At 40.4% G+C, this 16587-nt stretch overlaps 1 protein-coding gene across 2 annotated transcripts in view; it reads left to right on the top strand.

Moving 5' to 3' along the window:
• copb1 (COPI coat complex subunit beta 1) overlaps positions 1 to 16587 on the top strand; it is a 79123-nt gene that overhangs the window by 16968 nt on the left and 45568 nt on the right. For both annotated transcript variants that reach the window (XM_068046312.1, XM_068046313.1), the window contains exons 2-8: positions 566 to 718; positions 3491 to 3720; positions 8834 to 9003; positions 13333 to 13447; positions 14656 to 14748; positions 15146 to 15283; positions 15871 to 15990. In XM_068046312.1, coding sequence (XP_067902413.1) covers positions 628 to 718; positions 3491 to 3720; positions 8834 to 9003; positions 13333 to 13447; positions 14656 to 14748; positions 15146 to 15283; positions 15871 to 15990 — 957 coding nt within the window. In that variant the 5' untranslated portion in view covers positions 566 to 627. The remainder of the gene's footprint in view (positions 1 to 565; positions 719 to 3490; positions 3721 to 8833; positions 9004 to 13332; positions 13448 to 14655; positions 14749 to 15145; positions 15284 to 15870; positions 15991 to 16587) is intronic.

The following is a 16587-nucleotide window of genomic DNA, read 5'->3' on the forward strand; positions in this document are numbered from 1 at the left end:
TTTGTTTAATGAGATGCAACTGTTTTTTTAACTGCATACCAAATCATAATTACTGATGAATAACCTCTCTGGCGCAGAACAAATAATTTTATATTAGTGGGATTTCAGATTTCTTCATTATGATAAAAACTGTTCCATAGATTTTTAAAATGAGTTTTTTTAAAGTTTGATATTTCATCATCTCCCTTAATCTCAAGTGTATGTCCCAATCTTTATTTTGCCCCCTGTAAAAGTAATTAAATGGTGAAGGGCAGTCAGAACTTTTTAAACTTCCTGGTTTGCTGTCTCAGGATTCTTCAATGTGATTGGCTGCTTAGCCTACTTAATGACATTGCTATTTCTGGATACCAGAGATCCTTGTAGCTGCTGGTAAATGAAATTAACATTGGAAAAGTGAAAGCCACGCCACAGAGATCGCTTGATCTTCAAAGTCAGCGGCGAGCAAGTTACCTTGCCACTGACTGCAAAATCTGGGCAAATTCGTTCATTGATGATGTAACATCTGTTTGTGTTTCTGTTAAAAATTGGGAGCTTTGAACAAATAATTTTATTTTTCCATCCACAGATTACTTGCACTCTTGGGTTACCTGCTTCCTTACTTTTAATTTGTCTACAAGAGCTGGCATCATGACAGCTGCAGAAAACGTGTGTTATACGCTCATAAATGTTTCCTTGGACTCTGAACCACCAAATGAAATTAGTCTGAAAATTGACTTAGGTAAGTTGTTCTCATATTTTTCATCTCCCTGAGGCTTGAGTTATATATTTGTGTTTCATGCCTCACAGTATTAGGAGTCCATTCAGCCCCACAGAAGGATTCAAATTCTGTTCCCGGATATGCTGAATTATCAATTTTCTTTCTAGGTCAGCAATGGCAGAAACACAAATATTGCTTGGAACTTTTCTACTGGAGGGAAACAGTAGCTCCAATGTGGCCATGTGCCATCCAGATGGCAAATGAAAAATGGAATCTGTTGGGCTGTCCTTTGAGCCACGTGATGTCTGGCTTGGCAATTCCTAAGCAGAAATACATTTTAACACGTTATTACTTCCAAAGTAAAACATCTTGTTACTGTGATATGTAGGAGACTTTGGATATTTAGAGCTGAATTTATGAAGGATTTCATTGTAGAGTCGGGCAAGATTTTATCAGTGTTCACAAAAAGATGCTTGAAATCTGAAAATAAAACCATAGAATGCTGGAAACACTCAGCAGCATCTCTGGAGAGAACTGACAAATTAATGTTGCAGATGTGAACTGTTCATCAGAATTGGAAGATATTCCAGATGAGCAGAACATAAAAAGGAACAGAGCTAAGGAAAGGAGGAAAAATTCATTCTTACACTCAACAAGAAATAGTAATTTACAGGGCATTCTATTTCTCCTTGTTTGCTTTTTACTCCTTCCCTTTCTTCCTTTCTAAATGCTATTTACCTTTTAATATTTTCCAGTTCAGTGAGTTCACATCTGAAACATTAACTTGTCTGTTGTCTCCAAAGTGCTGCCTGACCTGTTGAGTGTTCTTAGGATTTTCTGTTTTTGTTCCAGATTTTATCAGTGTTGAGCTTTTCATTCTCATTAAGATAATTTTTGTTCAAGATTTCAATCAAATTTCATTGTGTGAACTCTTGTATAAAGAAACTGGATTTACAACCCACGGCTCAATAAAACTCAACTGTGGTGACTAGAAATAAAAATGGAAAAATACGTAATTAGTTTTTTTGAGCCAAACAGCCATGCTTTCTTATGCTGCCATATATGTATCATGTTGGAAAATGTAGTTATGTTTAAACCTTGGAATTTAATGTCGTTTGGGGATGGAGTCAAAAATGGAGTATGTGTCCTTCTCTGTTTATTTTCTTCATTGGCGAAGCAGCAAAAATATTGATGAGAAAAGTTACTTGATTTGGAGATATAAAATATGACACCATTGTATGTCATCTGTGGCTCAGTTGGTAGCACTCACACCTCTTAGTCACAAGGTTCTGGGTTCAAATCCCACTCCAGGGCTTGAGCAGAAAAATCAAGGCTGACATTCCGGTGCAATGTTCCCTCAGTACTACAGTGTCGCAAGTGCTGTTTTTTGAATGAGATGTTAAACCAAAGCCCCATCTACCTGCTCTAGTGGATGCAAAAGATCCCATGGCACTATTTCGAAGAAGAGCAGAGAAGTTATTCCCAGTGTCCTGGCCAATATTTATCCCTCAATCAACATCTCAAAAAAAAACAGATTATGTGGTCATTTGTGGCAGTTTGCTGTTTGCAGATTAGCTGCTGTGTTTCCTGCATTGCAACAATGACTACACTTCAAAAGTACTTAATTGGTTGTAAAGTGCTTTGGGACATCCGGTGTTCAAGAAAATGCTATATATGCTGCTCTTTTGCTCAACCATGGAGAGGATCACAACTGAGCCCAATGTATTTTCACCCAATGTCCACATCCAACAGGGGTAAACAGATAATGACCAGAAGCTGGTTGTTAGTTCTCTCCCTGAAGTCTTTTTTTCTTCTTATGCAGAAGATAAGGCAAAATATTTGAAAAGTGACAAAAAATTTAGGATATTTAATGTTTTGGGTGATATTTTGTGGGGATGCATATTTTATCATTTTTAATTGCTTATGGTTAGGATTAAGTCTACTGTTCATCTTGTGTAGACCTCTATGTTCAGGTCTTGCATTAGCCACGTTTCTGTTGGTCCCTGACAACTTAGCAAAGTCAGTTACACAAGTTAACTGTCACACTTGCCTCTCAGTTGATTCCAACTCCTGAAGACATTTAATGTTGTAGTCAAAACTGAATCTAGTACATGTAAATGTAAAATTTATAAACTAGCTTTTACTTGTGACTGTTAGAAATACAAAATCATTTTTATTCCAAGCACTTTAATAAAGTGAGCTGTCACACACAATAACCTTACATAGTACAGAAATATGTACATATGCAGTTTTTTGTTACCCAATTTTAAATTTGACCTCTGAAGGTATGCGAGAGTGATGTGTTGGCATGAATTGATTTCAGAAAACAGTTTTGCCTTTATGTTTGAAAAAGCAGTATGCCTCAGATGTCCCAGCTGAGGTTGAGATCTTGGTTTAAGGAACTGCAGAGCAGAATCTCTTTCTTTACTTAGTGCACCAGAACTGTCATGAGTATGTTGCACCATGAGCAGTTTTAGCCTTTTAATTTTATGGTTTCAAAAGGACCAGAGGTGATGTAATGAAATGTTTATAAGCAGAGCATTGTTATGATCTGGAATGCACTACTTGAAAAGGTGGTGGAAGCAGGTGCATGAATAACTTTCAAAAAGAAGTTGGATAAATAGTATGGGGGAAGAATATACAGGTCTTTGGGGAAGGAGTGGGACTAAAAGTAAAGCTCATTCAAAGAGCTGGCACAGACATAATGGACTGAATAACATCCACCTGTACTGTATCATTCTATGATTCTAAATGATATCTCATAGTCTCTTTTCTCCCACACCCCCACTCCAGAAAAGGGAGATGTGAAGACTAAGACTGATGCATTGAAGAAGGTGATCATCATGATTCTGAATGGAGAGAAGCTTCCAGGGCTCCTGATGACCATCATTCGGTTTGTGTTGCCACTGCAGGATCACACAATCAAAAAGTTGCTTCTTGTCTTCTGGGAGATTGTCCCTAAAACTACCCCTGATGGAAAGTTGCTGCAGGAGATGATTCTCGTGTGTGATGCATACAGAAAGGTAAAGGAAAGTTTGTGACTTGAATATGTTAATAATTGAAAAATGTTTTCAGTACTGGATCAATTTTAATACTGAACCCTTGAATGCATCGTTTTGTTTCTGCCATATATCTCCTGTCGCAGTCTTCTCAAAAAAATGTTTTTACCAAAAACTTCTTCATTGAAAATGTTTTTTCAAGATTGACAGGTAATAAAATAGTTTCACAGCATTTGCGTGACACTTCTACAACAGACTCTTTTCAAAAAGCAATGCTTAGTCTTGCAAAAGCAAGTTTGAAAAAGGAAGAGTTGAGTGTTATGAAATGCAGTTTGCTCTTATTAATTTGAAAGTCACGTTTACAGAATTTTTTGCGTTACCCAGTAACTTGAGTTGAAGTATTGAAATAACAGCACAAATGCTATTTTAGTGCTAAAGAACAAAGAACAGTACAGCACAGGAACAAGCCATTCGGCCCTCCAAGCCTGCGCTGATCTTGATGCCTGCCGAAACAAACACCTTCTGCACTTCCGGGGCCCATATTCCCTTCCTATTCATATATTTGTCAAGATGTCTCTTAAACGTCGCTATCGTATCTGCTTCCACCACCTCCCCTGGCAGCAAGTTCCAGGCACTCATCACCCTCTGTGTTTAAAAAATACTTGCCTCGCACATCCCCTCTAAACTTTGCCGCTTGCACCTTAAACCGATGTCCCCTAGTAACTGACTCTTCCACCCTGGGAAAAAGCTTCTGACTATCCACTCTGTCCAAGCCGCTCATAACTTTGTAAACCTCTATCATGTCGCCCCTCCACCTCCGTTGTTCCAGTGAAAACAATCCGAGTTTTTCCAACCTTTCCTCATACCTAATGCCCTCCAAACCAGGCAACATCCTGGTAAACCTCCTCTGTTCCCTCTCCAAAGCCTCCACGTCCTTCTGGTAGTGTGGCGACCAGAATTGCACGCAATATTCTAAGGTTCTGTACAGCTGCAACATGACTTGCCAATTTTTATACTCTATGCCCCGACCGATGAAGGCAAGCATGCCGTATGCCTTCTTGACTACCTTATCCACCTGCGTTGCCACTTTCAGTGACCTGTGGACCTGTACGCCCAGATCTCTCTGCCTGTCAATACTCCTAAGGGTTCTGCCATTTACTATATACCTCCCACCTGCATTAGACCTTTCAAAATGCATTACCTCACACTTGTCCAGATTAAACTCCATCTGCCATTTCTCCGCCCAAGTCTCCAACCGATCTATATCCTGCTGTATCCTCTGACAATCCTCATCATTATCCGCAACTCCACCAACCTTTGTGTCGTCCGCAAACTTACTAATCAGACCAGCTACATTTTCCTTCAAATCATTTATATATACGACAAACAGCAAAGGTCCCAGCACTGATCCCTGCGGAACACCACTAGTCACATCCCTCCATTCAGAAAAACACCCATCCACTGTTACCCTCTGTCTTCTGTGACTGAGCCAGTTCTGTATCCATCTTGCCAGCTCACCTCTGATCCCGTGAGACTTCACCTTTTGTATCAGTCTGCCATGCGGGACCTTGTCAAAGGCTTTACTAAAGTCCATATAGACACCATCCACCGCCCTTCCCTCATCAATCATCTTCGTCACTTCCTCAAAAAACTCAATCAATTTAGTAAGACACGCTCTCCCCTTCACAAAACCATGCTGTCTCTCGCTAATAAGTTTGTTTGTTTCCAAATGGGAGTAAATCCTGTCCCGAAGAATCCTCTCTAGTAGTTTCCCTACCACTGATGTAAGGTTCACCGGCCTATAATTTCCTGGATTATCCTTACCACCCTTCTTAAACAAAGGAACAACATTGGCTATTCTCCAGTCCTCTGGGACCTCACTTGTAGCCAATGAGGATGCACAGTTAGGGCGGCACAGTAGCGCAGTCGTTAGCACCGCAGCCTCACAGCACAAGCGACCCGGGTTCAATTCTGGGTACTGCCTGTGTAGAGTTTGCAAGTTCTCCCTGTGTCTGCGTGGGTTTCCTCCGGGTGCTCCGGTTTCCTCCCACAAGCCAAAAGACTTGCAGGTTGGTAGGTAAATTGGCCATTATAAATTGCCCCTAGTATAGGTAGGTGGTAGGGAAATATAGGGACAGGTGGGGATGTGGTAGGAATATGGGATTAGTGTAGGATGAGTATAAATGGGTGGTTGATGGTCGGCACAGACTCAGTGGGCCGAAGGGCCTGTTTCAGTGCTGTATCTCTAAAACTAAAAGATTTCTGTCAAGGCCCCAGCAATTTCTTCCCTTGCCTCCCTCAGTATTTTAGGGTAGATCCCATCAGGCCCTGGGGACTTATCTACCTTAATGCTTTGCAAGACACCCAACACCTCCTCCTTATTGATAATGAGATGACTGAGACTATCTGCACTCCCTTCCCTAGGCTCATCATCCACCAAGTCCTTCTCCTTGGTGAATACTGATGGGAAGTACTCATTTAGCACCTCACCCATTTCCTCTGGCTCCACGCATAGATTCCCATCTCTGTCCTTGAGTGGGCCAACCCTTTCCCTGGTTACCCTCTTGCTCTTTATATATGGATAAAAAGCCTTGGGATTTTCCTTAATCCTGTTTGCCAATGACTTTTCATGACCCCTTTTAGCCCTCCTAACTCCTTTCTTACGCTCCTTCCTACTGTCTTTATATTCCTCAAGTGCTTCATCTGTTCCTAGCCTTCCAGCCCTTAGAAATGCTTCCTTTTTCTTTTTGACTAGACTCACAATATCCCGTGTTATCCAAGCTTCCCGAAACTTGCCAAACTTGTCTTTCTTCCTCACAGGAACATGCTGGTCCTGGATTCTAATCAGCTGACATTTGCAAGACTCCCACATGTCAGATGTTGATTTACCCTCAAACAGCCGCCCCCAATCTAAATTCTTCAGTTCCTGCCTAATATTGTTATAATTAGCCTTCCCCCAATTTAGCACCTTCACCCGAGGACTACTCTTATCCTTATCCACAAGTACCTTAAACCTTATGGAATTATGGTCACTGCTCCCGAAATGCTCCCCCACTGAAACTTCGACCACCTGGCCGGGCTCATTCCCCAATACCAGGTCCAGAATGGCCCCATCCCTAGTTGGACTATCTACATACTGTTTCAAGAAGCCCTCCTGGATGCTCCTGACAAATTCTGCCCCATCTGCCCCTAGCACTAAGTGAGTCCCAGTCAATATAAAATCACCCACCACTACAACCCTGTTACCTTTACATCTTTCCAAAATCTGTCTACATATCTGCTCCTCTACCTCCCGCTGGCTGTTGGGAGGCCTGTAGTAAACCCCCAACGTCGTGACTGCACCCTTCCTATTCCTGAGCTCCACCCATATTGCCTCGCTGCATGACCTCTCTGAGGTGTCCTCCCGCAGTACAGCTATGATCTTCTCCTTAACCAGTAATACAACTCCCCCACCCCTTTTACATCCCCCTCTATCCCGCCTGAAGCTTCTAAAGCCTGGAACTTTTAGCTGCCAATCCTGCCCTTCCCTCAACCAAGTCTCTGTAATAGCAACAACAACATATTTCCAAGTACTAATCCAAGCTCTAAGTTCATCTGCCTTACCTGTTATACTTCTCGCATTGAAACAAATGCACTTCAGACCACCAGTCCCGCTGTGCTCAGCAACATCTCCCTGCCTGCTCTTCCTCTTAGTCCTACTTTAATTTGAATGAAGTGACTTAAAATTAACAAGAACAGACTAAATATAAAATGTAAATTAAAAATGACTATTGAAACATAGATGCACATTTCAAATGCTGATTCATTCAAAAGTAGCTATTTAATTTCAGACTAAAACCATCTTGGATGGAGAATCAGGTTAAAACACTGCCTTTTCAGCTCTGGAGCCCGAATTAACTTTTCACCAGAGAGAGAGATTGAAATCTTCTTGATGCTTGGAGAATGGCTCCCTAAAATAATTTTTTCTTTGTGAAAATGTTTTTATTTGTCTGTTAAGGAAATTGGACGTTCAATCTTCTTGGTTTAATTGTGCAATTTTAGAAAAGCCTAAGATTGATGAGTATTGGCGATAAAATGCTAGACCAAGTGTTTCTACTTTGTGTGCCATCAGCGATCTGGGCGCAAATTCACTCATTTGCGGTGATTTGCTGAAGTAGTTTTTTAGGGCAAGTTTCTGCTCATTCATTTGCATATAGTCAAACTTAAAATCTGCCATGAACCAGCGCAAGTGGGCACTATTTTAAAATGTGAAGAAATTTATAGCTGAAAATGAGTTTATCACAACGCATTTTTAATCAGTGTTTAGTCCACCACCTGTGAGTAACGCAATTTAAAAAAACTTAAAATGACTTTAATCAACAGTAGAGAACCATTTACTAGTTATATGGGTGGCTCAGTGGTTAGCACCGCAGCCTCACAGCTCCAGTGACCCGGGTTCAATTCTGGGTACTGCCTGTGTGGAGTTTGTAAGTTCTCCCTGTGTTTGCGTGGGTTTCCTCCCACATGCCAAAGACTTGCAGGTTGATAGGTAAGTTGGCCATTAGCAATTGCCCCTAGTGTAGGTAGGTGGTAGGGAAATATAGGGACAGGTGGGGATGTGGTAGGAATATGGGATTAGTGTAGCATTAATATAAATGGGTGGTTGATGGTCGGCACAGACTCGGTGGGCCGTAGGGCCTGTTCCAGTGCTGTATCTCTAAACTAAATTAAACTATTTTGGTGTACAGTAGTCAATGCCATATAACTGAAAAAAATTAACTTGTCTCTTAGTGCGCCGTGTTGAAACAAAAACACAGCATAATTTTATGAAACTCTTCAAAAAGCCTGCAACACACTGGTGATTATTTTGATCTTGGGGGTACGGCCGGCCTTATCATCGGGGCTAGATTCTAGCAAGATGTTGGTATAAATTAGTGCAAAAGAGAACAGAGACTTGATTTACACTGGCCATAATTTGTGCTTGCGATCCCTCTATCTTTCTTTTGGGCTAGTTTAGCCTATTTCGGGTGAATGGCACTGGAAATACCAGTGCAACCGAGCAGAAATTCCAGGCCCATGTGTGTTTGGAGAAAAAGTGAATATATATGCTGTCTGGAGCATAACAAGTACTCATAAGATTCTCTTTGAATTTTCTCAGGACCTGCAACATCCAAATGAGTTTATTCGAGGATCCACACTCCGTTTTTTGTGCAAGCTGAAGGAGCCGGAGCTTTTAGAACCGCTGATGCCAGCCATACGTGCCTGCCTGGAACATCGGCACAGTTACGTACGCAGAAATGCTGTGCTGGCTATCTACACCATCTACAGGTACTGTCATCGAATGAAAAAGTAAAGGAGGAGGCAATTTGGCCTTTAGTACCTGTGCTAGCTATCTCTAGTAGAGCTATCCAACCACTGCCACTACCAACTGCTGCACCCCTACCCAACTCTTTGTCCCGATAGCCGTGTAAATATTTCCCTTCCCCACTTAACCAATTACATTTTGAAAATTGCAATTGGTTCTGATTCCACCACATTTTCAGGCATTGCGTTACAGATCATAACAGATGGCTTTGTATTTTTGTTGCAAAAAAAAAATTTCCTCATGTCCTCCCTGGTTCTTTTGTACAACTTAAATCTGTGTCCTCCAGTTAATAACCCTTTTGTTACTGTAAACAGTTTCTCCTTATTTATTCTATCAAAACTGTTGATGATTTTGAACACCTCTATCAAATCTCCTCTTAACCTTCTCTGCTCTGAGGAGAAGAATCCCGATATCTCCAATCTTTCTACATAAATGAAGTCCCTCATCCCTGTATCATTCTAGTAAATCTCTCCTGTAACGCCTTGACTACTTTTCTGAAGTGTGATACCCAGAATTGAACAAAGTACTCGAGCTGAAGCCTAACCACTTATTTTTATAAAAGTTTAGCTTTTGTACGCCGTGCCTCTATGAATAAAGCTACAGATCCCATATGCTGGTTTAACAGCCTCCGCAACTTGACCTGCCACCTTCAAAGTTTTGTGTATACCCCCTTGGGTTTCTCTGTTCCTGCAACCCACTTAAAACTAAACCATTTAGTTCATATTGCTGCTCTATCTTTCTGCAAAAATGTATCACTTCACACATCTCTTGGTTACATTTCATCTGCCATGTTTCATTGAATATTAGAAAGTTTAAGGCATAGAAAGAGGCCAGTTGGCCCATCGTATCTGTGCTGCCCGAAAATGATCCACCTATTCTAATCTTACCTTCTAGCATTTGGTCTGTAGCCTGCAGATTATGGCACTGGAGGTGCATATCCAGACTCATTTTGAATAAGTTGAGGGTTTCTGCCTCAACTATCCTTTCAGGCAGTGAGTTCTAGACCCCTCTGGGTGAAAAAGTTTTTCCTCATCTCCCCTCTAATTTTTCTACCAATCGCTTTAAATGCCCTTTAGTCACTGACCTCTCTGCTAAGGTGAATAGACCCTTCACCTCCACTCTATCCAGGCCCCTCACAGTTTTGTACATTTCAATCAGATCTACCCTCAGCCTTCTTTGTTTCAAGGAGAACAACACCAGCCTATCCAATCTTTCCTCATTGCTGCATTTTTCCAGTCCTGGCAACATCCTTGTAAATCTCCTCTGTACCCTCTAGTGCAATTACATCCTTTCTGTAATGAGGTGACCAGAACTGTGCACAGTACTCGTGTTGTGGCTGAACCAATGAGATATACAGTTCCAGCATAAGCTCCCTGCTCTTATATTCTATACCTCGGCTAATAAAGAAAAGGATTCCATATGCCTTCTTAACCACCTTATTGACCTGTCCTGCTCCCTTCAGGGATCTGTGGACATTCGCTCCAAGGTCCCTCACTTCCTCTACACTTCTCAGTATTTTCCCATTAAATGTGTATTCCTTTGCCTTGTTTGACCACCTCACACTTGTCCAGGTTGAATTCCATTTGTCACTTTTCTGCCCATCTGACCAGACCATCAATATCTTCCTGCAGCCTACAGCTATCCTCACTATCTACCACAAGGCCAATCTTTGTGTCGTCGGCAAACTTCTTGATCATGTCCCCTACATTTATATCCAAATCGTTAATATATACCACAAAAAGCAGTTTCCCCAGTACTGAGCCCTGCGGAACGCCACTGGAAACAGCCCTCCAGTCGCTAAAACACCCGTCAACGATTAAACTTTATTTTCTGCCACTGAGCCAATTTTGTATCCACCTTGCTGCATTTCTCTGGATCCCATGGGACTTTCTTTTTAACTAGTCTGCCGTGTGGGACCTTGTCAAAAGCCTTGCTAAATCTATTAGACCACATCAACTGCACGACCCTCATCTATCATCCTTGACTGGCATCCCATCCACCACCTTAAACATTCACTGCCTCCACCACTGACGCACAGTGGCAACAGTGTGTACCGTCTACAAGATGCACTGCAGCAACTCACCAAATCTCCTTGGACAGCACCATCCAAACACACAACGTTTTCTTTCTCGATGGACAAGGGCAGCAGATGCGTGGGAGCACCACCACCTGCAAGTTCCCCTTCAAGCCACGCACTATCCTTACTTGGAAATATTTCACCGTTCCTTCGCTGTCGCTAGATCAAAATCCTGTCACTCCCTCCCTAATCGCACTCTGTGTACCTGCACCACGTGAACTGCAGCAGTTCAAGAGCGCAGCACACCACCATCTTCTGAAGGGTAATTAAGGATGGGCAACAAATGCTGGCCTTGCCAGTGATGTCGACATCCCATGAAATAAATAAAAGAAAAAGTCACAAATACTCATCGACCTTTACCCTTTGCTTCCTGCCTCTGAACTAATTTTGGATCCAACTTGCTTTGATCCCATAGGTTTTGACTTTTGTGACCAGTCTGCCATGTCGGACCTTATCAAAAGCCTTGCTAAACTACAAATAGACTACTTCAAATGCACTCCCCTGATCACCACCCTTCCTTGTTAGCTCAAAATTCAATCATGTTCGTCATGCACGATCTTGCCTTAACAAATTCATGCCAGCCGTCTTTGATTAATCCGTGTCTTTCAGTTTCTGTTTTGCCTGCCCATTTATGATGCCAATCTCTGTGGATCAGATCCTATTGCAACTCACTGAAGTTGGTCTTCCTCCAGTTGAGCATTTTTATGTTTGATTGATCTTTCCAAAACTATTCTAAACCTTATGATATTATGATCACTGTTGCCAAATGCTCCCCCACTGAAACATGCTGTACTTGCCCCACTTTATTCCCCAAAATTAGATCCAGCACTGCTTCTTTATTGATTGGGCTGGGAACACATTGATCAAGTAATTATGTTTGAGTGGTGATCGTTTTATTTACTTGGAATATACTATGGAACTTGATGGCTAATGGAAACAAGTACTTGTCATACATTGGGCATATCACTTGAGGAATTGGATTGGACAGAGTACGTTGAATACTTTCAGTGTGCAATATACTGCACTTAGCTTATTTTATAAATGTTGATTCTCTTCCCTAAGAGGAAGTATTCACGCCTATTCAGGTTAGAAGCAACAATTAAGGGGACTTTACGTGTAATGTGTCAAACTAGGAAGGACTTGTTATCTACGTGATTCACTGGATTACTCTCTTGGTGACTTCTGCTGAATTGAGGATGATTGACCTCTTTCCTGATCCAACTGTTAACAAGTATTTGATGTGTGTTTTGTCACTTTGGTCAGCATCTTGTCACTTGCTTAGATCAACAGCTTTGGACGAAACTGGGCATTTCAGATCCTGCAGTTTTCCTGTGATGCTAAGCTGTTTTCTCATTTACACTAGTGTATACTTTTTCGTGGGTAGGAATGCAGTAACACTATACAGTTTGAGAGAGCAATTAGTTTTGAAAGTACTTTAAGGAGCCTTTTATTCTACAGGCCAGGTCTTGAAAGAGTGGTTGAAGAATGCTGCTGTCCTATATTTACACTGCAAGTCAAGCAGCTAGTTTCCACGATGGCAAGTGCTACTGCCAATGCAGTGCTTTTACTGGGCAGTTAGCTTGACGGCAGGTGGTAAGACCAAAGTCTGTGAGGTGTCGATGGAGAGAGGGAAAAGGGGAATTCAGTCCAGTAAAATTTGACATTTTCCTTTCATTGGTCTGCTGGCTGTGGGAGACCTGGACTATGGAAACTGATTTCTGAAGAGCAATTTTAAAGCAATCAGTCATTTTTTTCCTTCCCACCCTACTTCTATTTTTCTGTTCGCCAACCATGTTATAATTCTTTAAGAATACAATATAACAAAAGATTGAACAAAGAGCTGAAGATATCTGCCTTTGGGTGTTATAGTGGGCACTGAAATATAACTGATTACATTCACAATACCTATAAGACAAGTTAGTCAAGCAGTTTAGACTGATTATGAGCGTCTGTTGAAATTTAGTTGATTCAAAGACATAAAGTTAAATGTTAAGCATTCAGATCAAGGAATTGCTTACTAAGTGCTTCTGATAGTTTTTACAGAAACAGTAAATTAAAATTTTAGGCTCAAGATCTGATTTGATCCTAAAAGAGAACTCCACAAAATGTTGAGCATGAACATCTGCAATGTTTTTTTTAAATTTCAAAAAGCAGTAACCAGATTACTATCAGCATATTTCAGGGTAATTTTTAAAAATGTTTTTACTGTTTGTAGGAATTTTGAGAATCTTATTCCTGATGCTCCCGAGTTGATCCATGATTTCTTGGTGAATGAAAAAGATGCAAGTTGTAAACGGAATGCTTTCATGATGCTAATTCATGCAGATCAGGTAAAACGTTTGCATCCTTTACAAATTTTGATCAGGAACTTTAAAGTCTGTCAGCTTCATTATAGCCACAGAATGCCGTATAATCTTTTTCAACCCATGTTAATTGAAAATCCCTGAGAAATGTGAGATTTATAGCAAGCTTCATTTTGTCGGGAAGCGAAGAGGAGAAAATCCACCAGGGTCTTGGATGCAAAGCTCAGAACATAAGAGCTGATGAGCTCAACTGAGGCTGCTACATTTTTGTTAGCTGAGGTTATTGGGGGATTTGAAAGCAGCAAAGTCAGTAAATGGAGTTGAGGTATGTTTCAGCCAAGATTTAAATGAATGGTTAGGCACACTACAGCCTGCCGGACTGAACATTGAGTTCAATAATTTCAGAGCATGACAGCCCCCCATTTTACTTTCATTTTTAGTTATTTTTTCTTCCTTTTTTTTACATTCCTTTTTACATTTTTTACAATCTTTTTTTGCATTTATTTCATTTCATCTTAGTTTGTTCAGTTTGCTTACCCACTGTTTTTTTCAGGTTTTTTTTCAGGTTTGCACTTGCTGCTGTTCAATATTCAGTGTATTCACACCTAATCTGTACTAATGCTTTGTCTTTCAACACACCATTAACATATTGTTTACCTTTGCTCCGTGACCTTTTGGTCAGCTATGTGGCCTGGTCCAATCTGCACCTTCTCCTTTGTTATCTCTTGCCCCACCCCCACCTCACTTGCTTATAATCTGTGACTTTTCTAATATTTGTCAGTTCCGAAGAAGGTTCACTGACCTGAAACGTTAACTCTGCTTCTCTTTCCACAGATGCTGCCAGACCTGCTGAGTGATTCCAGCATTTCTTGTTTTTGTTTCAGATTTCCAGCATCCGCAGTATTTTGCTTTTATTTAAATGAATGGTGTTGGGACAGGCCCAAGGGCTGAATTGCCTACTCCTGCTCCCATGTTCCTAATCCTGACTTGATTTCCTTATTTCAGTAATTCTTGGAAACCTTATTCTGAATCTTGTGCACTTTCTTTTAGTATGAAAAAGTGGAGGTTTGGTCATTTGTGTTTTGTTTCAAAGAAATCTTTTTCTTTATCTCTCTTTTTAAAATTGTTTGGACAAGGGACCTGTAAATGATGAATTTATTTGCAAAACTTGTTAACAGATCCAGATTAGAAATTACAATTTCAAGATAATTAAATATTGTTTCTTAATTCTCTAGGACCGAGCTCTGGATTACCTGAGTACGTGTATTGATCAAGTTCATACTTTTGGAGACATACTGCAGCTGGTTATAGTTGAGCTGATTTATAAGGTGAAGTGACAAAAATTCCGCTTCACTCACTCTGTGTGCGCGATGTAAGGGTACCCTAAACAGGATGGTAGAATTGGTCTTGTTAGATAAGACATAGTTGATTTTTGATCATTTTCACCTTGGTGCTGAAGAGCATTATAAACTGCTTGGCAATTATGTGTTGCTAGGTGACACCAATATTTCATTTTCAGACTGGCTAAGTTTCTACTTCTGGAGTGATATTATCTTTAATATGCAGTTTCTGTCTTTGCATCCTCAAATTTATTTGGAAACTTGGAAGTGTTTGTCACTTGACTGTTTAAAAATATGATGTGCAAGAAAGTGTGCATTAAAATAAATGGGAGGAACTTGACACTTAATTGAATATTCCTTGAATTAACCATATCTGTTTCGTTAGGTGTGCCATGCCAATCCAACAGAAAGAGCCCGATTTATCCGCTGCATCTACAACTTACTCCAATCCTCAAGCCCTGCAGTAAAATATGAAGCTGCTGGTACTTTAGTTACACTCTCAAGTGCTCCAACAGCCATTAAGGTATTTTATGATGTATTTGCTAGAAACTTTTAAAACACTGGTATTATGGTAGAAAATAAAGACTATGAAATCCAGAACTTGTGAAAGTTAAAATTCTATATTGATACAACTAATTTTATTCCAGAGTAGCAATTGTGTAATATTTCCAGTGAATCAGAGATGAATATTTAAAATAAAAAATGCATGTACTTGTCAACAAAAAAAATCAATTCTAGGAAGGCTCTTTGTTCCTGTCTGTGCCAAAGTTTAGCCATGACTTTAGGAACCAGCATCAAAACTTTGATAAAAGCACAGTTCTTGAACACATCCATGAATATTCAAACAACGTCCAGATATCTAGTGTCAGAGAATATGCTATTTTATAAGGACCGACGCATAAATAATGTATTTTCCTGCTGGCTAGAGTCAGCTGTATGTTACCTGGCCTGACACTTTCCAGTCTACAAAACTATTTTCCAGTCAATATGTATATTTGTACATAGACTAATTTTTGGAAATGCAATATAGATGTTTGCATGTGACAGATGCGTTTCAACATATACTTTTGAAATAAAAATTAAATGGTTATTTACTTTGTCTTTCTCTAGGCTGCTGCACAGTGCTACATTGATTTGATTATTAAAGAGAGTGATAACAATGTGAAGCTAATTGTTCTAGATCGCCTGATTGAGCTGAGGGAGCATCCTACACATGAGAGGGTGCTGCAGGTAATAAACCCAGAATTGGTGACCTGGAATTGTGACTATTGTGTAATTTTTTTTGCCTTGAACACTCTGAACAAGATCCATTATGTTCAAACCTACCTATTGTTTCCTTTCTCTTTCTCTCATTCTTGTGCTGTCTTGTGCACCTTCATGTGCATGTCCACCCTTTCGCTCACCCCCACTCTCTTTTGCTTCTCTCCTTTTTATTTTGCTCTTGAGAAATGTGAGGCGATGCAAATTGAGTGTGAAATAACTGGTCAGAACCTTAAAAAGGAGTAGAAAAGCAGAGGGTGCCAGTTGAAGTGTTCATAGATGGATAAATTTTTGTTGGTTGAGAAAATCAAAACAGGGAATTGGGACAATACACTCAAGGAGCGGAATAGTCAACTTGTATTCTGTGTTTAGATGCACAAATGCTTTGCGTGACAGCACGATGTTTTCAAACAAAAGATGGATTCTTTTAGTTTTATAAATAAAGTGCAAAAGCAAAGGACCAGTGCCAAACTTACAAGAGTTTGGTCAGACTGCAGTTAGAAGATCGTTGCCAGTTTTGGCATCTATTTTGGTAAGGAGGTCAAGGTCTTCATCTCCTGGAGATGG

Source organism: Heterodontus francisci, chromosome 14 (assembly GCF_036365525.1).
Source record: "Heterodontus francisci isolate sHetFra1 chromosome 14, sHetFra1.hap1, whole genome shotgun sequence".
In the NCBI taxonomy this organism is placed as follows: Eukaryota; Metazoa; Chordata; class Chondrichthyes; order Heterodontiformes; family Heterodontidae; genus Heterodontus; species Heterodontus francisci.